Source organism: Camelina sativa, chromosome 5 (genome assembly GCF_030686135.1).
Source record: "Camelina sativa cultivar CO46 ecotype springtype chromosome 5, ASM3068613v1".
NCBI lineage: Eukaryota > Viridiplantae > Streptophyta > Magnoliopsida > Brassicales > Brassicaceae > Camelina > Camelina sativa.
In genome coordinates, this window is record NC_141884.1 from 19129529 (window position 1) to 19153193 (window position 23665).

Consider the following 23665-nt stretch of genomic DNA (forward strand, 5'->3'; position numbering starts at 1 on the left):
TTTTTATATTTAAATTCCAGTTGAATATGATTTGTTTTTTGGATCATTTTTTATTTTGATTAAAGACACAAAAAACTAATTGTTTAATTATGTTCTTTTTGTTTTCAAAAACCTCAAATCATAAAAAATATATATATATATATATATATATATATATATTATATTGATCTCTGCAGATTTATCAATTGGATCACAAAACAAAATAGTCTTTATAAATGGATAAATGGATAATTATATTGATCTTTAAATATTATATTGATCTTTATAAATTATTAAAAATGATACATGAATATGTGAGATAACCAAAGACATAATAAATAATTACATATGGATCATTTCAACTTTATGATCTTATTGTGTGGTGAATATTGTAAGGAAGTATGAAAATAATGACTTATAAGTGTTAATATAAAATAGAAAATGGTGATAAACATTTTAAAAGATTAAAATAAATATATAAGATATACATATCATACAAACTCTAAAACTAAGCTTTTACAATGATATTTGATTTGATTTTTTATAACCCATACAACAACAATAACAAAAAAAATACAAAACAAAACAAAACAAAACAAAACAAAAAAGAGATTTGAGAGTAGTGGAAGAAGATGAGAGAATGAAAGAGTGATAGACTAAGAGAATAAGATAATGAGTATTTATAGGAAGAGAAATGATGAAAAATTACATTTAGAAAAATGAGAGTTACAATTCTAATTTATTGTTTTGTTTTAATACAATTGATTAATTCAACTTAGTGGAGAAATAAAGTTAATGCATAATTTATAGGGGAACAATACTTGGGTTCACCCCTAGGGGTGAACCTCTCCACTCACCCCCTTATAAAATAAGAAAATAAAATCTGTATATATTATTATAAAATTAAAAATCTTAAACCGCTCTTTAATAAACCCAAACAGACATATATAAAATCTAAACCCTAACCATCTCATTTGTGAACCAAACCGATATATAATTTCGTTCTACTTGTAAAATCTAAACTCTAACCATCTCATTTGTGAATCCAAACCGACATATAATTTCGTTTGAATTGTGAAATCTAAACCCTAACATCTCATTTGTGAACCCAAACCGACATATAATTTTGTTCTACTTTTAAAATCTAAACCCTAACTATCTCATTTGTGAACCCAAACTGACATATAAGTTCGTTTGAATTGTGAAATCTAAACCCTAGCATCTCATTTGTGAACCCAAACCGACATATAATTTTGTTCTACTTGTAAAATCTAAACCATAACCATCTCATTTGTGAACCCAAACCGACATATAATTTCGTTATAATTGTAAAATCTAAACCCTAACCAGCTCATTTGTAAATCCAAACCGACATATAATTACATTTGAATTGTAAAATCTAAACTCTAACCACTTCATTTGTAAACCCAAACCGATAAATAATTTTATTCTAATTTTAAAAATCTAAACCAAACCAATATTTATCTTTCCTTAATTAAAAGTATGCAGAATTTGTTTCCTTATTTAGTTTGCTTTTTAATTTAGTTTTGATTTATTTTTTAAATAAAATATTAGATGGAAGATTCTGATTGGCTGAGAGAAAAGGGGGTCAATGGAGAAGTTCACCCCTAGGGGTGAACCTAAGTATTTTACTTTATAGGGAGAAGCTATAAAGATTTCAGTTTTATATTATGTGAGTTAAATGTGAAATTAATTGTTTTTAAATTTGTGTTTTAATATAAATTTTTTTTTTGTTAAAATTGCATTGCCAAGTGGACCAATAAGGAGAGACTGAAACTCTATAAATTATTAAAAATGATACATGAATATGTGAGATAACCAGAGACATAATAGATAATTACATATGGATCATTTCAACTTTATGATCTTATTGTGTGGTGAATATTGTAAGGAAGTATGAAAATAATGACTTATAAGATGTTAATATAAAATAGAAAATGGAGATAAACATTTTAAAAGATTAAAATAAATATATAAGATATACATATCATACAAACTCTAAAACTAAGCTTTTACAATGATATTTGATTTGATTTTTTATAACCCATACAACAACAATAACAAAAAAAAAACAAAACAAAACAAAACAAAAAAGAGATTTGAGAGTAGTGGAAGAAGATGAGAGAATGAAAGAGTGATAGACTAAGAGAATAAGATAATGAGTATTTATAGGAAGAGAAATGATGAAAAATTATATTTAGAAAAATGAGAGTTACAATTCTAATTTATTGTTTTGTTTTAATACAATTGATTAATTCAACTTAGTGGAGAAATAAAGTTAATGCATAATTTATAGGGAGAAGCTATAAAGATTTCAGTTTTATATTATATGAGTTAAATGTGAAAATTAATTGTTTTTAAATTTGTGTTTTAATATAAGTTTTTTTTGTTAAAATTGCATTGCCAAGTGGACCAATAAGGAGAGACTAAAACTCTACTTTTATATATATGATATTGCTTTAAACTTTGAAATGAGAAATATATTATAAACAATAATTTTACATGAGAAATATATTAATTTAGCCAACCAAAATATGAATATAAGTTTAGCCAACCAAAATAAATAAAAAATATTAAAATTTAACCAAAAGTAATTTCTCTTGAAAGATAATAAGTTAGTAGGAGGAATGAATTAATGTACAATTATTGGATAGGAGTTACATTTGAGTTAAATGGAGTTACATGTCTTTAATTATAAATAAATATTTTAATTTTTTATAACCTAAAATAAAAGGAATACCAAGTGGTTGAATCAAAATTCACATGATTTGGTTGTTTGTTGATATAAACTCAACACTTACACATAATATTTCAAAATCAAAAATATTACTTTTTAAGTGACAAACTAAATTAGTTTTCTTATAAAATTATATGAATTCTTCAATCTTAATAATTTTTAAAATCCCAAGGATAACTTATATTTTTTTTTGGTTTTTACTCATCAATTTAATTTATAGTGCTAGATTTCATACTAATGGTTTCATCTTTAGAGAATTTAGTGAAATGATATTTTTAAAATTATATTTTATTTTTATATTTAAGTTCTAGTTGAATATGTTTTGTTTTTTGGATCATTTTTAATTTTGATTAAAGACACAAAAAAACCAATTGTTTAATTATGTTCTTTTTGTTTTCAAAAACCTCAAATCATAAAAAAAAAAATATATATTATATTGATCTCTGCAGATTTAACAATTGGATCACAAAACAAAATAGTCTTTATAAATGGATAAATGGATAATTATATTGATCTTTAAATATTATATTGATCTTTATAAATTATTTAAAATGATACATGAATGTGTGAGATAACCAGAGACATAATAGATAATTACATATGGATCATTTCAACTTTATGATCTTATTGTGTGGTGAATATTGATGTATGAAAATAATGACTTATAAGATGTTAATATAAAATAGAAAATGGAGATAAACATTTTAAAAGATTAAAATAAATATATAAGATATACATATCATACAAACTCTAAAACTAAGCTTTTACAATGATATTTGATTTGATTTTTTATAACCCATACAACAACAATAACAAAAAAAAAATACAAAACAAAACAAAACAAAACAAAAAGAGATTTGAGAGTAGTGGAAGAAGATGAGAGAATGAAAGAGTGATAGACTAAGAGAATAAGATAATGAGTATTTATAGGAAGAGAAATGATGAAAAATTACATTTAGAAAAATGAGAGTTACAATTCTAATTTATTGTTTTGTTTTAATACAATTGATTAATACAACTTAGTGGAGAAATAAAGTTAATGCATAATTTATAGGGAGAAGCTATAAAGATTTTAGTTTTATATTATGTTAGTTAAATGTGAACATTAATTGTTTTAAATTTGTGTTTTAATATAATTTTTTTTTTGTTAAAATTGCATTGCTAAGTAGACCAATAAGGAGAGACTGAAACTCTACTTTTATATATATGATTTACCTTGGTAGAACTTCTCAGGGTCAGCTTGGTTTTTGTTGGGACTTGGGACATACAACATTTTCCTTATAAGCTTGTGAATGAGAGTGAAATATCTTTCCAACTAATAGAATGGAGCCACACAGCAAACAAAATGCTAAAATATATTTCTAGTAGTTCACCTCAACCATCAGAAGCATTTCACAAAGGGTGCCACTCCCTTTGCGTAAAATCTCATCAGGGACCATCGGGATGATAGTTGCCAGAGAGAAAATGAACGGATGATATGTTATGTATAGGTAGTGTATTCTTCGACACAAATATTTTGTTTAATGCTCAATTCTATACTTTAACTAAGAAATTTCGAAATGACTATAGTAATATAAACTTTTTTCTTTTTTTGGTAGAAGAGTGGAGACATAGCCTCCCACAATTTATATAGTAATACAGTCTTCTACAATTTATTGAGAAAAAATAATGAACTTACACTCAACCATTTTGCTGGCACGCATGCCCTCTAATATCCTTTAAAATAACCAAGTTCATCGATTCCAGTCTAGAATGAAACATATGAAAACATATCGGTAACAAAAACACATAGTTTGTCGACCTATCTGCTAGATGATAACCCTATACACATAAAAAATATGAATAATTCAGTCCTTTGATAATAAGCTATATCACAAACTACTAGGAAGGACAACGGATGAGACTCACTAATTGATACTAAGATTTTTGTATCTTCTAGTAAGTCTCAATTAACTTTATACAGTTGTAGTACAGAAGGTGTCAATCCAAATGAGATGTTGCTAGCAATCAATATGCAATCAAAGTATCACAAGTCAAAGCCAGTTCAGAGAGAGGTTTTATGTCTAACAATCCTAGAGTGATCAGAATGCAAAACAGAAATGAACTACAGAACTAGAAACAAAAATGTATGACAAGAGGTAAACGTGAGTAAAAACGAAATCGAGTCTAAACAAGAACTAAATAGCAAGATGAAAAACGGTCTCAGGAATGCAATATCAATCAAAAGATAGAAGTCCTAAGGATGTGAGTAATTGATGTCGGTGGAGTATCCTAGTCTACAGAGTGTTTAACATGCCACAAGCAAACTATCCCTAAACAATGAACATCACGACTTAGCTAATCCAATCTTTTGACAGAAACTACTCAGACTCAACCTCTTCCAAACCTAGCTCTCGCTAGAGAAACATGATCAAGCATGGCATGACAAACAAGTTCATTCACGTCAACAAACATCCTAGACAACTAATCTCTTAGGCTAGGAACGTAAGTCTCTGGCACTAGTTGGTCAGACATTTCATCAAACACCTTCTGGGCGTGGAAATGTCTAAGACCTAGTTCCAATTGATCAGAGAGAAACTAGTATTTATAACTCTAGTCCAGAAGGGAGTCATACAAATAAAAGCTTAAACACCCTACATCCTCAGATCCTCCACCTAATCTATCCCATCCTCAAGAACTCTAACACTACTTGGATCTAGAAACCATCATCAACGATACAAACTCATAAACCATTGAATCAAGCATCATTAGATAGATAAAAATGGGATGAACAACTCTGTAGAAGAAATTAAATGCAAAAACTGAATAATCTCAAAGATGTCGGATTACAAAATCTGAGAACGTTTTTGGTGGCTAGGTAAAACCTTAAGAAAAGAACAAACACAAGTTAAAAGATGTCATGGGCAAAGACTTAACAAAATGTATATATAGTCACACATGAAAAGCCCTAAAACATAAAACGACAAGGTTGGGAATCTCCTGAAGCGTGTGAGACGGAGCGTCTTCTTTCCTGACATGTGCGATCGAGTCGGTGCGTCGCGAGCGTGATGCGTCGGCGGTGGTTCAGCTGCGATGGATCGAGTGAGTATGGCTCGAGTGATGTGAGTAGGAGTGGCTCGAGCGGTGTGAGTGAGAGTGGCTCGAGCGTGGTCGGCTCGAAGGAGGTGCGGGGTGGTTGGCTCGAGCTGGGTGTATACGCATCCACTAAAACGATGATAACTCTTGAACCACACCTCCGATTGGCTTGAAATAAACGGCATTGGAAAGATGACTCAATTCTCTACAACTTTGATGAAGACGTAAAAAGCTTAATCCCTCGACTGGGTGCTCGATTGGTGGCTCGAGTGGTAGCTCGAGTGGTGGCTCGAGTGGTGATTCGAGCGTGGATGTTGGAGCGTGGTTCGAGCGTTGATGACATCCATTCCGGGTATGATGGATCGAGTGGGATGCTGGTGCTTCTTCCTGGGAGCGCGTCTAAGTTGCATGTCGGTCGAGTCACATGACGTCCATTTCAGGCATGCTTGGTCGAGCCGCATGTCTCAACCTCCATTCAGTTCCAACAGTCTGTACATCTCCTAAACACCTGAAATAACTCCAATATGCAAGATGTATGCAAGACCAATGCAAAGACTACCTAGATATGCATATTATGCAAAAGAGACTAAAAACAATACAAAACAATAAGTTAAGAGAACAAAATGAATAACAAATACATGATGAAATAGTGAAAAATATACACATATCACTAATTTATGTCTTGAAAAAACCAACCACTATCTCTGAGTCAACTTCTAACTCTATGCGTCTAACTCATTACTCGTCTCTCCATTTCTTTGACTATTTCACATTTCTTTTCTTGGTTGAACTAAATTATAAACCAAATTTAATTTTTTTTTTCTTCATAGAAAATACAATACACAAATCAGGCAATAGGCATTCATTTGGTCCCTACCTGTATTGAAATCGAAACACCTAGCAAACGATTTGGATTTTTGTCTTTAACTTGTCATCATCTAATATATATAACACGTTGTAACAAACGTTTTGGATTTTTGTCTTTAATTTGTATGTCTACATAACTACAAAGAGAGTTGGTTAAAAAAATTTTGGCTTTAATTTGTATATATACATAACTACAAAGAGTTGGTTAAAGAACTTAAAAGAAATAAAAAACATGTGATAACAAACTACACTCTTATCTGTCCCTCTTCAATCTACCCATACGCTTCTCGATTCTTCCACTGACTTTTTTGATAAAATTTCTGGTTTTATAATTTTAACTTTTCATTAATTACAAGATGCTTAGAGCGGCATCAACATTCCAGGTTGAACAATTCCGGTCAATCAGAGCATGGACTAGCATTTAGAGAATTTATAAATGCATTTAACCCATCACTCACCTTAGAGGTTTATCTTTTTAAAAACATACTTACCCAAGAGTTTATGCCATCCAAGTACAAACTAGTTCTTCTTTGATAAAGCATCCCACAAGATATGAGAAAAACGATTCATCGCCTCATATACTTGGACGGCATGCCATTGACAGCAAATTCTAAGAGCTAGCACGAACATTCACCATCCAAATCTTATAAACTAAATTATAAGAACGTACATAATAAATTTACGGTTAGCACGGACAAAATTAATATAACCAGCAAAATTAACAGGAGTCGTGAATTGTGAAAAGAACACTAAGCAGCCAAATTCAATTATTAAGAAACACAAAATTTTAAGAGTTTTTTCTTTTTGTCCCTATTAACCAAAAAAGGAAAAAAAAAAAAAAAAAAAGATGAATGTAGTTCCCGGTATTAAGGAAAGAGTATCATCATATTACCTATGATTACTCAAATCTCATATATTACTCTAATATACATTAATTATATTATTCTATGTAATCCCTTTAATTATGTCCTTTGATTATGGTTTGTGATTATATATAAGTTATATCATTCCATTTATAATACAACAACAATAATAATATAATACTATTCTCTCTAATATATGGTATCAGAGCCACAATGATCTAACGATCGGCTCCGTTCCTGTTTCTAAGCTATGTGCTTCTTTTGTTTATTTTTGTTTTAAGCCAAGTGCTTCCACATTCAAGTTCATTATGAACCTCTGAATTTAAGCCATAGAGCTTCTCTCATTCAAGTCTACCATGTTAGACCTCTGAATCTTAGCCAAGTATTTTTCTTTATAATTTTTATTCTCAAGCCAAAAGTGCTTCTATCATTCAAGCTTATCATAAGCCTCTGAATCAAGATGAATTTCTTTTGAAATAAACAAAAAAAAAAAGCAGACTCTAACCATATATTACTCAACACCTCCACATCACACAACTCACCACCGTATCGGGTCTTTAGCAAATCTTGCTCAACAACAACAACTCATCTTCTCAATTCATAAGCCGATCCCCTTCTCAACACTTGGACTTGTCAATCTCAAGCCGTTATTTTCGCATCGCTTCATCACCCCTGGAGATTGAAGGGGCGTATTAAAGAAAGAGTATCATCATATTACCTATGATTACTCAAATCCCATATATTACTCTAATATACATTAATTATATTATTCTATGTAATCCCTTTAATTATGTCCTTTGATTATGGTTTGTGATTATATATAAGTTGTATCATTCCATTTATAATACAAAAACAATAATAATATAATACTATTCTCTCTATTTACACCCGGAAGTGAAGGGTAGCAATTGAGATAAGGGTGGTCCACGCAGCATGTACAGAGTGTGTGTAGAGCATGTGATATGAAGGTATCAAACAACTTTTGTGGTTGCAAATTGCAGACCAACTAGTATTTAAGCTAGCCTTGTTTCATCTCAATTTCATAAATACAAGCTTATAACTCTCCACATACATTTTGCAATCAAACAACTAATCAATCAAAAGATGGAAGGCAAAACTTTGATTCTATGTGTGCTCCTAATGAGTCTGTTCATGGCACAAATTCAAGTTGACGCAAAGAGCTGCTGTCCATCCACCACAGCTAGAAATATTTATAACACTTGCCGCTTAGCGGGAAGTTCCAGGCCATTCTGTGCAAGTCTCAGTGGCTGCAAAAACATTGGTGGGACGAAATGTCCTCCCGGATATACTCATGACATTCTCGAAAACACAGGTAAATTGATCAATATAGTAATTTATTGCGTACATTATATGTAACATGACGGATCAAGATTTCATTTTCTGTATTAAATTTTGTCTTAAGGTGATGCTGCCAGTGAATACTGCAAAGTTGGGTGTGTGTCATCTGTGTGCGGTGCTTTAACCACTATTCAGAACTCTGGTAAAGCAAACTTCTCATACTCATATATATCATTATTATCAATTTTTTTAAATAATTCATAAGATAATACATTATATCCATTCATATTATGTCTCGATAATTATATAGATGCAAGTGAAGTCGTGAATGGAGCGGTTGAAAATTGTGCCAACGCATGTTCTACAGTCTGCACCAAGAACTCGATGAATGCAGTTGAAACTGCCTAGACAACTTTATCCATCTATGAAGATACCAAGCAGATCTGGAGGTGAAGTGTGGTCATCTTTCACAATGTTGTTTTTCATGTTTTCAATAATTGTCGTGTATGTGACAAAAATGTTAAGACTCTCATGCTCATTTGTGTATTTGCGTAGAAGGTTGTCGATCTATAGATTGTATATACCTTCTACTTCCTATCTTTTAAATAATGAAAAATGTGTTTGTATTAGTCTTCTACTCTTGACCATTTTCATTTGATTTGTTTCTTTTTTGGTATTAGCAGTATCCCACAGTTATATAAAAACCTTCCTTTCGAAAGGAATGACCTTACAAGGAGCTCATATCATGAAAACATATGCCACTTTACTAAAAATGTATGTTACGTTTGCCATCGACTTAAACTAATAATACTTAATAGAAATCTTAAAACAATAAGAAATTAAATTTCAAATAATGAAATAGTTGAAAGTACAGGCGATCTACAACTAAAATTAGAATTATCTAAAGAATATATGGCCAAGTCAGTACAAAACAAACAAAATTGTGTCAAAGAACATTGATTTGTTAGTTATCAAAGAAGAGACAAATATATATATATATATATATATATATATATAGAGTTCATAAGACATAAACATTTAGATATATATAACTAGAAAGTAGCCCACGCGATGCGTGGATTATGTATGCATTATTAATTTGCGATGTGTGGGTTATGTATGCATTATTAATTTGAAATAAAAGATGAAGTTTCTATTCAACTCTATATGAAATGTACATGTAATTGTTACTATATATATTGAAAATTAATTTTTATAATATTATGGTTTAACTACAATATTTTTATAGATATTTGTTATATGATGCTTCATAAAAGAATCATTTTGATAGAGAAAAAAAGTTAAAGTACACACAGTATTATTGAAAATATTTAAACAATATGTTACTATAATAATATGACCATTGTTTTAGTTACCGCAAAATCAATTTAATTTAGCATTTCCGTTAAGTAATTAAGATAAATTATATTTATTTACACTTTTTTTTTGGAAAAACTGATAAGTAGTCTAAAAATAAAATTGTAAGACCTTATTATATAATTACTTTGATAGATAATCTAATGTTGTTCTATATATTAATTTTATTTTTATAATCTAAAAGTAATACTTAACAACAAATAATTTTAAAAGAAATACCTCCTCTTGTAATCCATTTTAAATAATATCCTTATATATATACAAAGTAACTAAATTTTAAACCCTAAACTCCAAATACTAAACATACTAAACATTATCATACTAAACATTATCTCTCAATCACTCTTGAATTAACTTGCCTCAACTTTTTATGTTTTGTGAATGATTTCATAAATAAAACATTTAACTTTTATAGATTTTATACTATGGAGTATTGATGTACCATTTTTTCTATTGCTTGCTTTTCTTACAATTCACTTTACCTCTGTATAATAAACTTTTATTTTGCTCGGTCCAAACGTTTGAAGTCCCTTTGATATGCCTCCATCTTCATGGATAGTGATTCTCCACAATCTGGCCAATATTGTAATATGAATCAAAATCCCTTTCATCCAACAAAATGAAAATGTTGCCACAAATCATATTCCAGCCTTCTTTCCATTTATCATTGGATTTTTTTTTCAACATATAATCGACAAGGCCTGATTCATACCCAGTCCCTACTAAGAGAGATAACACGACTTAGTGGAATCGAGCTCCTGTGGGATCGGTCGCAGAGGTGGTACTGTAAGCACTTGACTAAAAACACTTCCCATCATTTAAAATTTTTAAAATTATATGGGACTGTATTAAATGGTTATATTAGACAATACTCTCTCTGTTCCAGATTTTAATCCATATTTTAGGATTTTCAAACATATTAAAAAAACATATTAAAAACCGAATTTACTTGCATTATTTTTTGTGATTAATGAATTTCAACCAATAATATTCAGTTTTTTTTTTTTGAAGTTTACAATTTGTCATTAATTACTTATTAAAAATATCTAGAAAACCTAAAAATTGTTTTTTTTGTGCAACATTTGTTTTTCTCTAGAAAATGGATTAATAAGGAATGGATGGAGTAGATTTTAGTGAGAAAAATATATTGTGACTATTATAATATACATATTATTTGATGGCTTTAAAACATAATAAAATTTGTGGTCTAAGGTTGTTTAGTCTGCTTGTCCTCCGGAACTGGTCTGGCTCCTTTTTCGATAAGATGTTAAAACAAACACATAAACCTAAAATAAAGACGTTTAACTAATTCTCAGGAAAGTTAAAATAATGTCTACATATATAAAAACCAAGAGTAAATTTTTTATTAAAAAGTAAATAAAGGAATTTAGATTAAAATTTAGTTAATCATTTTTTTTAAGATATCCATTGATTCCATTCCATGGCTTCTATATAATATAGTTTTGCTAGTTTCACTAAGCTATAAATCTACAAAAATAAAAATAATAAATAACATGTGAAATTGTAATTTGACCGTTAACAAATTTGGTTAAGAAAATGGGAAACAAAATTATTTTACAAAATGTACCTTGTCAATGCATCTATGTAACTATTCTACCAATAATAAAATGCATTTACGTAACTATAAAAGTTGGAAAAGACTTGGCCATGTTTTTCACTCTTCTTTTCATCTGTGAAACACAAAACACATGAACTATATCTTGATTATGGAGAGAAAGAGTAAATATATTTTGGTTAATTATAAGGACCCATTGCTAGACATCAAACCTTTGTTTGGATCATGAAGGGTACCATCATAATCAAGAAACATGACGATCTGTTTTCCTTTTGCAGCGTTGATGATATATGTTATAATAGGTCTAGAATTTGAGAGTAAATTTGAGTCCAAGTATTTAAGTAAATGTTTGATAGATGTTACTCTTAGATTCAAAATATTTTATTAACAGTTACAAATTTGGGAATTAGGGTATTTCATAACAGTTATATTTTCCTAACTTTACATAACACGGCGACATTTGGCAGCGTATATTTTTGACACATGTCCTCACTTCTCAATTATTAATTTATTTTTCTCAAAACTACATACATTATTTTTCATATTCACTATATTTAAATGATATTTTTGTACTAAAAAATATATTGACATTTATATATGTAATGTCCTTTTAGTCATTATATATAGATATCATTTATCAATATCTTATATGATTACCATAACATTAAAATTTTGCAAATAAAAAAGAATTAAATATTAATATTATAATTTTGGACAAAATAAATTTCCAATTATTAATGATTTAATATTAATATCATAATTTCAGAAAAATATAATGTGATGGTTATTAAACTCTTTACTAATTTCAAGCTATAATAATATTATAATATTCTTTGAGGAAAAAAAAATAATATTATAATATTATAATAATTATTTGTTGAAAAAAAAATTATAATATTTGCTTCACTTTTTTGTGCCAAAAGATCAAATCAATTTATCCTAATATAATTTAAAGATATAAAACAACATGATATTTTATTTTTCTTTAATAGTAATCATTAATACAATTTATCGCATATGAATTCTTTAAAATGTAACTCCAATGATATTTGAAAAAATATTAAAACAAATCTTTCATCATATGAATACACTTTAATGTATTAACTGTAATACAATTTGTGTTTTAATATTTGTTAATATTTTATTAACAGTTACTCTCTTTAATGCATGGTAAAAGCAATTTGTAACCCACTACATGATATTAAATATTAAATTTTAATATATTTTCCATATAAGAAATAATCAAACTTAATGATTTAATTAATACTATTTTAAATATGTCACTTACAATTTTCTAATAAAATAAATAGATAGAAAATCAAGAAAGTCAACATATATGAAAATCTTCTTATAAATATATATATATATATATATATATATATATATATTATGATTTGAACATGAGAACAATTCTGAAATGCTCTTGACAAGATCGATTTTATGTTGATATGTTTATTGATATGAAAGAAGAAGCTATTGTTGTGTAATTTATCATAATTTAATAGGATTTTAGTGGAAGTATGGAACTGACTAACTTTATTGTCTACTCAATGAAAGAAAATATTATATGATTTTAAAACGTGTGAAAATTAAGGTTTATAAAATTACATTAAGGCTTAATCATAATCATATATTTAAACAATTTCATTTCTCATCCAATATATGATTTTTATTATGATATTTTCTTTTATTATAAAATAGTGTGTGTTTTTTTACTTAAAGGATGAAGGAAAAATTAAATAAAATGTAAGAAAAATGCTTAAAGTAGATGTATCAAATATCAGTTATTTATTAGTAAATGTTATAGAATATTACATTTTTTATCATATACATAATGTGAGATTTTATTATAAAATAATCTGATTTTGTTTGACAAAAGAATTTAAGATATAAAAGTGGATTTAAAAATATATGTCAATTGTACCAACATTAGGAAGAGAACTATGACTATTTGGAATTGAAAATGATATAAATTTGTTAAACAATAAAATGGAAATAAAGGATGACATGTGACGGTAAAAGTGTGTGTTTTTTTACTTTAAGGATGAAGGACAAATTAAATAAAATGTAAGAAAAATGTTTAAAGTAGATGTATCAAATATCAGTTATTTATTAGTAAATGTTATAGAATATTACATTTTTTTCATATCATACATAATATGAGATTTTATTATAAAATAATCTGATTTTGTTTGACAAAAGAATTTAAGATATAAAAGTGGATTTAAAAATATATATCAATTGTACCAACATTAGGAAGAGAACTATGACTATATGGAATTGAAAATGATATAAATTTATTAAATAATAAAATGGAAATAAAGGATGACATGTGTTGGTAAAAGAGAATGCCAAATGTCGCAATGTGAGTAAAAGTTAGAAAAAACCTTCTCTTATTATATAATTGAAAATGATATAAATTTGTTAAACAATAAAATGGAAATAAAGGATGACATGTGTCGGTAAAAGTGTGTGTTTTTTTACTTTAAGGATGAAGGACAAATTAAATAAAATGTAAGAAAAATGTTTAAAGTAGATGTATCAAATATCAGTTATTTATTAGTAAATGTTATAGAATATTACATTTTTTTCATATCATACATAATATGAGATTTTATTATAAAATAATCTGATTTTGTTTGACAAAAGAATTTAAGATATAAAAGTGGATTTAAAAATATATATTAATTGTACCAACATTAGGAAGAGAACTATGACTATATGGAATTGAAAATGATATAAATTTGTTAAATAATAAAATGGAAATAGAGGATGACATGTGTCGGTAAAAGAGAATGTCAAATGTCGCAATGTGAGTAAAAGTTAGAAAAAACCTTCTCTTATTATATAAGATTGTTTCTAAAAGATAAAATTATTAGAACAAAAATTTTGTGATAAAAAATATACAAATAACATATAGTGAAAAGACACAACTTTACAATAAATAGACGCAACTATGTAACGAGACATAATCAAATAATTTCTTTTCAAAATATATAGAAAAAACAATTAGAAAAAGTATGATGAAAAGTCGAACTATATTTGATATTTATTCAAACTGCTATTATTATATAGATTGGTTTCCAACACGTACATGTTTCCAATTTTATTTTCTAAAAAATCATTCTCGTTTTTTCATTGTTTTTGCAAGAATGCAATAGCCTAATATTTCAAATTTCACTATTTGATAAAATATTGTTTTATAAAAAAACTTAACTTATTTGAATTTTACCAAAAAATTTAAAATAATAAAAGAAAATCCTATAATATAACTCAATTCTAAAAAAAAAAAAAAATTGTCTTAGTTAACTTTAAAAATAGGATCTAAAAACTAAAAAGTGAAACTAATTTAAAGCACACTCGATACTTCGTCACAATCTTCACTTTTTTCTACACTTGACTCGTCGAGTCTCTTTGTATCGCCTCTTACTGCAAAATCTTTCAAATTCAGAAATTTTGTTCATCCCAAAAACATGAAGACCATTCTACATTTAGCTCTTAACCCACATTCAAAGATTCACACAACTTTTGGGTTCTCTTTCGCACATAACGTGTTCGACAAAATTCCCCAAAATTCAAAATTGTTTTTTGTTTTTTTTTTGTTTCTTTCTTCCCAAGCGTTGTCACGTGTCTCTCACGTGGCTCTCACGTGATAAGCTGTTATATTCGTTAATATTCCCGCTTCAACTCTGTTTCTTCTCGCAACACACATCTCTCTGAAGCAGAGAGAGAGAGAGAGAGAAAACAAGAAAACGCAAGAACCTTGAGGATCGTTCGTAGCTATGGAGCCTACTACTACTTTTCTGAGAGATGCTGAGAGCGTAGCACTCCACGCAAAGGCTAAAGATCTCTTCGCTCGTGGAGATCACATCAAGGCTTTGGAGATAATCCAAGATATGATTCAGGTCCACAAGGAAGACATGAACATATGGTTTACGTGGTTTATCTGTTACTAACGCAAATGATGTCAGTGACAGATAAAGTCAGTGATGTATTACAAGAAATGTAAGTGATGTATGGATACTACAATTTGGATACTACAATTTGGCACGACATATATAGAGTCAGTGATGTATTACAAGAAATGTGTGAAGATAGGAAAACGTGGTTTATCTGTTACTAACGCAAATGAAGACTCGGCTTCTTTTGTTGCTCAATTGAGTTTGCAACAGAAATTACATCAGAAGAAAACGAAGAAAGACCTGGAGAATATCATCAAAGATGCTGAGTTCAAGATCTCTGTTTCCAAGACTAGAGGACTGAAGGGTTTATTGGAAGAAGAAAGTGAGTCAGAAGATTTGGTGTCAAAGAATAGTCCAGAGCCGCTTAAGAACAAGTATAAGAGATTGAGGTCGTTTTGGTTAGGTTTGGATGTTAAGGTCAAAAGGGATTTTATGAAAGTAAACATTGAAAAGCTTACAAGTTTTGTGGAGGGAGTACATGGGCAAAAAGGACGAGATGCTTTAAAGAAAATTCTTGATTCAGCGAGGGAAGACAGAAAATGGATATTCTGGATGTGCCGAACTAAATGTTCGAAGAAGTTTTATAGTGCTGAAGAATGTAAGAAACATCTTGAACAAGAACATGCTGCAGATTTTAAACCTTCAAAGGAAATGGATATGGTCAAGAGGATAGGCAAAGACTGGGTGCGTAAGATATCAGTTGGAAGTTGGGAACCAGTGGATACAGTAGCTGCAGTTGAAATGATCAAAAATCGGCTCGCAGATGTGAAAGCGTTTTCATATAATATTGGATGGTCCAATGAATGGCCTTTAGCTGTGGATGAAGAGCGGACTAAGTTACTCAAGGAAATCAAATTTTTTCTCGTGATGTTTTGTGACCTTAAAATTCCCCCTTGTAGTGTTCGAGACAGTGTGATGCAATGTCCTTTGAAGTGTCTTGCAAAACTTGAAGTTTCCAAACAGAGTCTTGTCGATTCTCACCTAGTGGAAACACCTCAGAGTATATGTTTTCTGGACTGTCATGAACTCAGTCAAATTCTGAACTTTCTAAAACGCATCAAATGTGAAAGGGAGGATGGTATAGATCTAGTTTCCAGAGCAGTGGACAGTATCTTGGGTTCTACTCGAGTAACAGAAAAGATCGACTTTGACCCTCAGTTTTCATTTCTGCTTCTGGATAAAAGACTTCTGAAAAGCAATAATGCTCCATTCGATGATGAAGGGACAATCAATCTTTTTGATCCCAGTGTTCACTACGCCAAGGCACATGCTCAGGGAGATGATATCATATCATGTTTAACTGACTACAATCCACTAGATTTGACTTTTCCCAAACCTATCTGGGAACATAATCTTGATATCTGGGTGGCTGTTCTAAGAGCTGTTCAGTTCACATGTAGGACTCTGGCAACCAAATATGCAAAGAAAATGCAGGTCTTCCATTAATATGTAGCTCTTACTGTCATCGAAGACTTGTGTATGAGTGAGGATGAAAGGAGAAGGAATATTCAGGAAGATCAGTGGAACAGCTATGCATCTCTTCTATGCGATAGACGCGAAGAGAGAGCACCTGGAAATTCCCTCACTGCAAAATTATTTGTGTGTGCAGTACGAGATGTTCTCGAAGGCGCATTGGATCTGACATTTGATTTCCCCGATTTTGAAGAATGCTTGAATCTTATACGTGAGCATAAAAGTCTCAGAGATGATGTAGTGTTGAATTCCATAGGCTCTCTGAAAGCAGTGGCCAATACCAAGGTTCTTTCATGATTTTCAAATTCATTAACAACTTATTGGCATGAGTTGCCCATCTTAAAGTATCTACATGACCTACAGGTTATGCTAATCAATTCAAAGATATTGCTGGTTGATAATTCAAGGATTAGTTTGCTGGAAAACCTCACCAGGCTTTCAGTTTTTGACAACCGCACTTATATCCTTGAACTGCTGAAAAATTTCTTGCTGGTTGGTTTGAAACTAAAGCTATATACAGAGAGATTTCAGTTTCCGTCTTATTTGGCCTTTGAACTGTTTCTAATATGTTATTATATATCTTCTCATCTAGTATGAAATTACGATAATGGAATCCAAAGCCAAGTTAGATGCAGCAGATGCAGCACAAGCAGATCTTTTACTCGAGGAAGATAAGAAGTCACAGTCAAAGAAGAAGACAAATAAAAGCAAAAAGGTCTTGGAGGTTCTAAATTCTCAATTTTCTTTTTTGAAATTTTGGTTAATCTGTTGTAAGAATGAATGGCCCCTCATATATGAAACTATGTTTCTAACATGTTATTATGTATCCTCTCATCTAGAATGAAATTATGAATATGGAATCCAAAGCCAAGTTAGATGCAGCAGATGCAGATCTTTTACTCAAGGAGGAGAAGAAGTCACAGTCAAAGAAGAAGAAAACTAAAAACAAAAAGGTCTTTGGAGGTTCTATATTCTCAAATTTCTTTCCTGAAATTTTGGTCAATCTGTTGTAAGAATGAATGGCTTCATGACGCAGGAGAGAACTTCAACGAACATATCGAGTCCTCTCTATAAGACTGGTGAACAGTAAGTACCTCAAGAGTTTTTTTTCGTATGTTAATAAATTGCTTTCAGGTTTTCTCTGAGCAAAACGTGTTCTTACATGTCTAGTAAACCTTCTGTCAACCTTGAACCGGATAGCACGTCTCCGCCATTGCAAACGGTGGTAGAAGATTCTGTGGAACCAGATTATATCCTTGCAAGTAATAGGCGTCAATCGGAAATTTCATCCCACACTATTAATCAAGAGGATGGTAAAGTTGGCTCTGTCTGTAAAAGAGCTTCTCAGTTGACGAATAATGTGAGTTATATGCATAATTCTTATTTCTTTCTTTTGCCATCTTCAAGTTATGCAAAATATACTTCGAGAAGATTCACAGTCGGAACATATAGAGTCAGCTCTTGGAGAAGCTGCAAGCAGATACAATTCAGCTCTTGACATGACACTGAAGGTAAAACACTATTGAATACCTAAGGTCCTAAACTCTCGTCTTCTGAATCAAATCATTCTCTTCGAGAAGTTCACAAAAAATGTGGTATTGCAGGCACTCTTGAACATTAAAATGCCCAAAGAAGATTTGATGCACAACAAGCAACCATTTCAAGACCACCTGGAAGAACACGCTCCTCCTGCACTACAACATTTCTTTACTGCTTTTGTGTCAGGCGAGATAAATAATGAGGGAGTCTACAGTTGCCTCTTGAGTGACTTACTTGCTTCCCTAGAAGAAGTTATTTCCATGGTTCGTTCGAAGAAGATAACCTTCTAAGCTTGGTAATATTATTATTTGTCTGTCAGCTTAATTGTTATTTTAAAGGAATTCTATGTTTCTATACCCTTTCAGTCGAGTGATGCTGCTGAGGTTCTTGTAGCCATCCTTGAGTTTTGGCATTGCTGGAAGAATACTGAAAGAGAAAGCTTAGTAACTCGCCTTTTTACGTTGGAAGAAAATGAAAGAATGAGTTGTAGAAAATGCAGAAAGAAACCAAATTATCCAGAGCAAAGTTCTTATGGCATTGTTATGGCTGCAGATTCGATCAGAGACTTGAAGGTATGTTTCATTTGTTTCCCTCTTTATGTTTCCTACAGAAACTAATACTACCCCTTAATTACAAGGTTGTTCTGTGCGTATATATATGCAGTGTGCTCTTGGGAATATAGAGTTTGTGGATATCTGTAAGGTGATCCACATGGAATATAAGATGTTATGTGACATTAAAACAGGAGGCTGTAGAATAGAAAACTTTGTACATCACATTATAAGTAAATGCCCACCTATCTTGACAATCGGTAAGTTTTGACCACCATGATTGTGATCTTATGTACTCATTTCATATATTAAGCTCATGATAAAGCAATGTTGGTGGTATGTGGCTTTGCAACATTAGTGTTAGAATGGGAGAAGAGTGAAACTAAAGAAATATCTGAAACAACAAAGGCTTTGGACTGGGAGATAGATATCAGCAGGATGTACGAAGGATTAGAACCAAACACTAACTACCGGCTTGTATCATTGGTAAAACATATGAAACAGTGTCATAGATGTTTTAGCCATTGTTCTTTTCTATTAATTTTTTTGTTACAGTTCTCAGAATATGGTATGTGATGGTGATGCAGGTTGGTTGTGGTGAAGAAGAAGAAGAATACATTTGCTTAGCTTATGTAAAGAACCGGTGGCTCAATCTCAGACATGGTGCTTTCAATGGAGAGGTAAGACGAAGATTTGATTTTGTCTTTCCATATTGTGAATGTAGAGATTGACCAAACATGATTGATGTATTTGTTGTAATGCCACAGAATGTTGGTAACTGGAAGAGTGTGGTCAAATTCTGTGGAGAAAGAAAGGTTCGACCAGAGATTCTGTTTTATGAAGCGGCCGTCAGATCGATGGCCTATTAACAAGTGACGGAATTGTATCAATATGGAGAAACCCAACATGATGTATAAAACAGACATGTTCCAATTCAAATGAAGTTTTGTTCTCTGTTCTATAATATGATTTGTCTTGTGAACTATATTTTGTTCATATACACAAAGTCCTTATCATGTACATTAACATGAGATCCTTAAGAGTATATCTTGCTCCTAAGCATGAAACTGAACCCTCTGTCACACTTGCATGACCAACGAATTTGTATCAAATCATCTGTAACACCTAAAAATTTGCACAATGTGTTGTTTCCTCTCAGTCAATTTGATTGAGATATCTGATTTTTGGCTAAGAAAGTTAGAAAGTTTCATCTCTTTATTATTAGGAGGAGAGAGAGTATAATATATACAGATGCAAATGAACGATTAGAAAACACCGACAACGTTCTATTTATCGTGAAAAGCAGATGGTGCATGGGAGTTCACAATTTTCTAGCATCCTCAACGTGTGTCCAGCTATGGGACAGGAACGCAGTTCCAAGGGTTCGGCATAAATTCAAGACTCGATAACTTGATCTCAAAGACAAGCTCGGTGGAAGTCACCTCTTACATATGCTCTGTTACAATTTGATATAGAGGAATAGTGAGACGACCGTTCTGTTTGGACGTGATGTGACAAAATACCTTCCTTAATTATTCCTCTGCCAACAGCCTCACTGTTGTCAGTTGTCACCCTCATTAACCAGAGAAATGCAAGTCTTAAACCTCAAAGGTGTAGGCAGAAGCGTCTAAAACAAAGTCACTGTTAGAGAACTCCACTAGCTCGGTAAGTAACGAATCCATCCACTTCACTACCTAAAAAAAATCCAAGAGTCAACAAATTTTCCATAGGGGGTATTAGGGTTGTTTTATACATGAGAATACTCTCAGACTTGTTTAGAAAGAAAAAGGCAAAGCATTTATAAGGAGTCGCGCGTTGAACAAATAGAAAAGATAGTCTCCTTGGTATGGTGATCCATTATTTCCGATAATAATAAAGAGATTCCACGTCGAGCTTTGAGCACTCTTTCGATCTCTGAAATCTATGACTATGAGACTTTGGCATTCCCACACCCACTAGAGGAGGAGGAGGAGGAGGAGGAGGAGGAGGAGGAGGAGGAGGAGGAGGAGGAGGAGGAGGAGAACTAGTTGAATTTTCTTTGACCTTTTTGTTTCTTCTTTTGACACATTTCACCAATTCCCGGAAATAAATGACATCTCCCACAGTATAAGAGGGGTACTCCATCAAACATGCGCATCCAATGACATTCAAGTCGTCTAGATTAGTGGCATCCTTAATCGAGCAAATGAGCTCCATCAAACTTGAGCATCCAGTGAGATCCAATCTCCGAAGCTCTCTCAAAAATCTAATAGAGTAAGGGAGCGTCGTCAGGCTTGAGCATCCAGCGAGATTCAATTCTTGGAGATTAGTGGCATCCTCAATAGAGGATGTCAGCTCCACAAGACTTGTGTTGGAGTAAGCTTGGTGCTCAAGCAAGCCTAAGAGATTAGAATTGGAAGTTTAGGAAGTTGTGTGAAATAAGGAATTGTCTTCCTAGAGAGATTAGGAAAGAGTGATTGTAAGGTTCCTTATAAATAGAGATGTCGGGTTGTGACTTCCTATTATTCAAGATTTGAGAGTTTGTGAGCTTTAGGTTTTTGAGGTATTTTTCCTAAAGAAATAAAGAAGAGATATTTTGAGATTGTGTTAATTCTTCTTCTTGAATCCTAGATTTGGTATCAGAGCCACATCTCGATCCTAGGGAGCAATGTCCGAAGGTACTATAGTTGCAGCTACGGCGAAAGAAGGAGCAGGATCTACATCTATTCAATGTCCTATGCTTAACCCTACCAACTACACCGTTTGGGCGTTAAGAATGAAGATTGCTTTAAAGGTTCACAAGGTTTGGGAGGCGATAGAACCTGACACAGCAGCAGCCGACGATGACAAGAATAACATGGCTATGGCTTTACTGTTTCAGTCCATACCCGAAGCCCTGGTTCTGCAAATTGGTGATTTGAATACGGCGAAGAAGATATGGGACTCCATTAAATCGAGACATGTTGGGGAAGAACGTGTTAAAGAAGCACGTCTACAAACACTCATGGCAGATTTTGAGAGACTTAAGATGCAAGATACAGAGAAGATTGATGAGTTTGCAGGAAAGATGTCCGAAATAGCATCAAAGTCAGCCTCTCTTGGTGTAGTAATTGAAGAAGCTAAGATGGTTAAGAAATTTCTTAACTGTCTTCCTCCCAAGAAATTCATTCACATAGTGGCATCTCTAGAGCAGGTGTTGGACCTTAACACCACTACGTTTGGTGACATCATTGGACGTCTTAAGGCTTACGAAGAGAGAATCAGTGAAGTTGGTGATATGCAAGAGGATCAATCTAAACTCATGTACGCAAAGATGGAGACGCAGAACTACAATCGTGAGTATACAAGTGACTTTCGAAACAGAGGACGAGGAGGTCGATTCTACAGAGGGAGAGGCAGAGGACGAAACAATGGACAACGAGATGCGTCTCGCACCACGTGTTTTAGATGTGACAAACAAGGTCACTTTGCCTTCGATTGTCCTGATCGTCTACTGAAATTACAAGAAGTTCAAGTTCTGGATGTCACAAATACACAAGATGCAGATGAACTCATGATGCATGAGGTGGTCTTTCTAAATGAAAAACGGTGTGTCCCTAGTAAGTTTGAAACCAACACAGGAGAGAACAACATCTGGTATCTTGACAATGGTGCTAGTAATCACATGACAGGTGATAGAAGATATTTTAAGAAATTAGATGAGTCTGTTACAGGGAAGGTAAGATTTGGTGATGATTCTCGAGTTGATATAAAAGGCAAAGGATCTATTTCACTCGTTGATATGAATGGGGAGTTAAGAGTAATGTCAGATGTGTACTATATTCCGGATTTGAAGAGTAACATAATCAGTTTGGGACAAGCAACGGAATCAGGCTGTGATATCAGGCTAAGGGGTGGATACTTGACAATGCGCGATGCTCAAGGTAAACTACTTGCAAAGGCTCCAAGGTCTAAAAACAGGCTCTACAAGATTTGCATGGACTTTCACAACAACGCCTATCTGAATCTATCATCCATTAGCGAATCAAGTCGATGGCATGCTCGTTTTGGACATATTAATTTCGAAGCTATTAAGTCTATGAAGCAGAGAGATCTCGTTCAAGGACTTCCACAAGTAGTGTTTGAAAAAGAAATCTGCAGTTCGTGTCTTCTGGGGAAGCAAACGAGACAGACATTCCCACAGGCAACCACGTATAGAGCCTCATCGGTCCTTGAATTGATCCACGGAGACCTTTGCGGACCGATAACACCAAGTACAGCTGCTGGAAATCGTTTTATCTTTGTTCTTATTGACGATCACTCGCGATATATGTGGATCACTCTGTTGAAAGATAAGAGTTCTGCTTTCGAGAAGTTCAAGATCTTCA

General features: G+C 31.8%; 3 protein-coding genes across 4 annotated transcripts; all 3 read left to right on the forward strand.

Annotated features, from left to right (window-relative positions):
* Positions 1 to 8586: 8586 nt before the first annotated feature.
* LOC104786967 (putative thionin-2.4) lies at positions 8587 to 9470 on the forward strand. Its single transcript, XM_010512450.3, has 3 exons — positions 8587 to 8875; positions 8966 to 9043; positions 9152 to 9470. Exons 1-3 carry the CDS (start codon positions 8647 to 8649, stop codon positions 9247 to 9249), a joined length of 405 nt encoding a protein of 134 aa, XP_010510752.1. The 5' UTR covers positions 8587 to 8646; the 3' UTR covers positions 9250 to 9470.
* Positions 9471 to 15864: 6394 nt separating this feature from the next.
* Positions 15865 to 17202, forward strand: LOC147944016 (uncharacterized). Its single transcript, XM_087512427.1, has one exon. It carries the CDS (start codon positions 15865 to 15867, stop codon positions 17200 to 17202), a length of 1338 nt encoding a protein of 445 aa, XP_087368553.1.
* Positions 16258 to 20298, forward strand: LOC147944017 (uncharacterized). 2 transcript variants are annotated; one of them, XM_087450359.1, is made up of 13 exons: positions 16258 to 17514; positions 17593 to 17721; positions 17822 to 17944; positions 18069 to 18182; positions 18266 to 18315; positions 18400 to 18542; positions 18637 to 18740; positions 18834 to 19031; positions 19134 to 19340; positions 19432 to 19579; positions 19678 to 19805; positions 19907 to 19999; positions 20087 to 20298. In XM_087450359.1, exons 1-13 carry the CDS (start codon positions 17236 to 17238, stop codon positions 20186 to 20188), a joined length of 1818 nt encoding a protein of 605 aa, XP_087306485.1. In that variant the 5' UTR covers positions 16258 to 17235; the 3' UTR covers positions 20189 to 20298. The 2 variants fall into 2 exon arrangements, with proteins under 2 accessions (XP_087306485.1, XP_087306484.1); XM_087450358.1 differs by having other exon boundaries at positions 17114 to 17514; positions 19107 to 19340; positions 20087 to 20278.
* Positions 20299 to 23665: the final 3367 nt, after the last annotated feature.

What these genes read in the sequence shown, in the direction of transcription:
- LOC104786967 (XM_010512450.3), top strand. Translation starts at nt 8,647, where the DNA reads ATGGAAGGCAAAACTTTGATTCTATGTGTGCTCCTAATGAGTCTGTTC. An exon ending in TGACATTCTCGAAAACACAG is followed by an intron (nt 8,876 to 8,965) that starts GTAAATTGATCA and finishes TTTTGTCTTAAG; the next exon opens with GTGATGCTGCCAGTGAATAC. An exon ending in AACCACTATTCAGAACTCTG is followed by an intron (nt 9,044 to 9,151) that starts GTAAAGCAAACT and finishes ATAATTATATAG; the next exon opens with ATGCAAGTGAAGTCGTGAAT.
- LOC147944016 (XM_087512427.1), top strand. Translation starts at nt 15,865, where the DNA reads ATGTATTACAAGAAATGTGTGAAGATAGGAAAACGTGGTTTATCTGTT.
- LOC147944017 (XM_087450358.1), top strand. Translation starts at nt 17,236, where the DNA reads ATGAGTGAGGATGAAAGGAGAAGGAATATTCAGGAAGATCAGTGGAAC. An exon ending in TGCTGAAAAATTTCTTGCTG is followed by an intron (nt 17,722 to 17,821) that starts GTTGGTTTGAAA and finishes CTTCTCATCTAG; the next exon opens with TATGAAATTACGATAATGGA. An exon ending in ATTCGATCAGAGACTTGAAG is followed by an intron (nt 19,341 to 19,431) that starts GTATGTTTCATT and finishes ATATATATGCAG; the next exon opens with TGTGCTCTTGGGAATATAGA.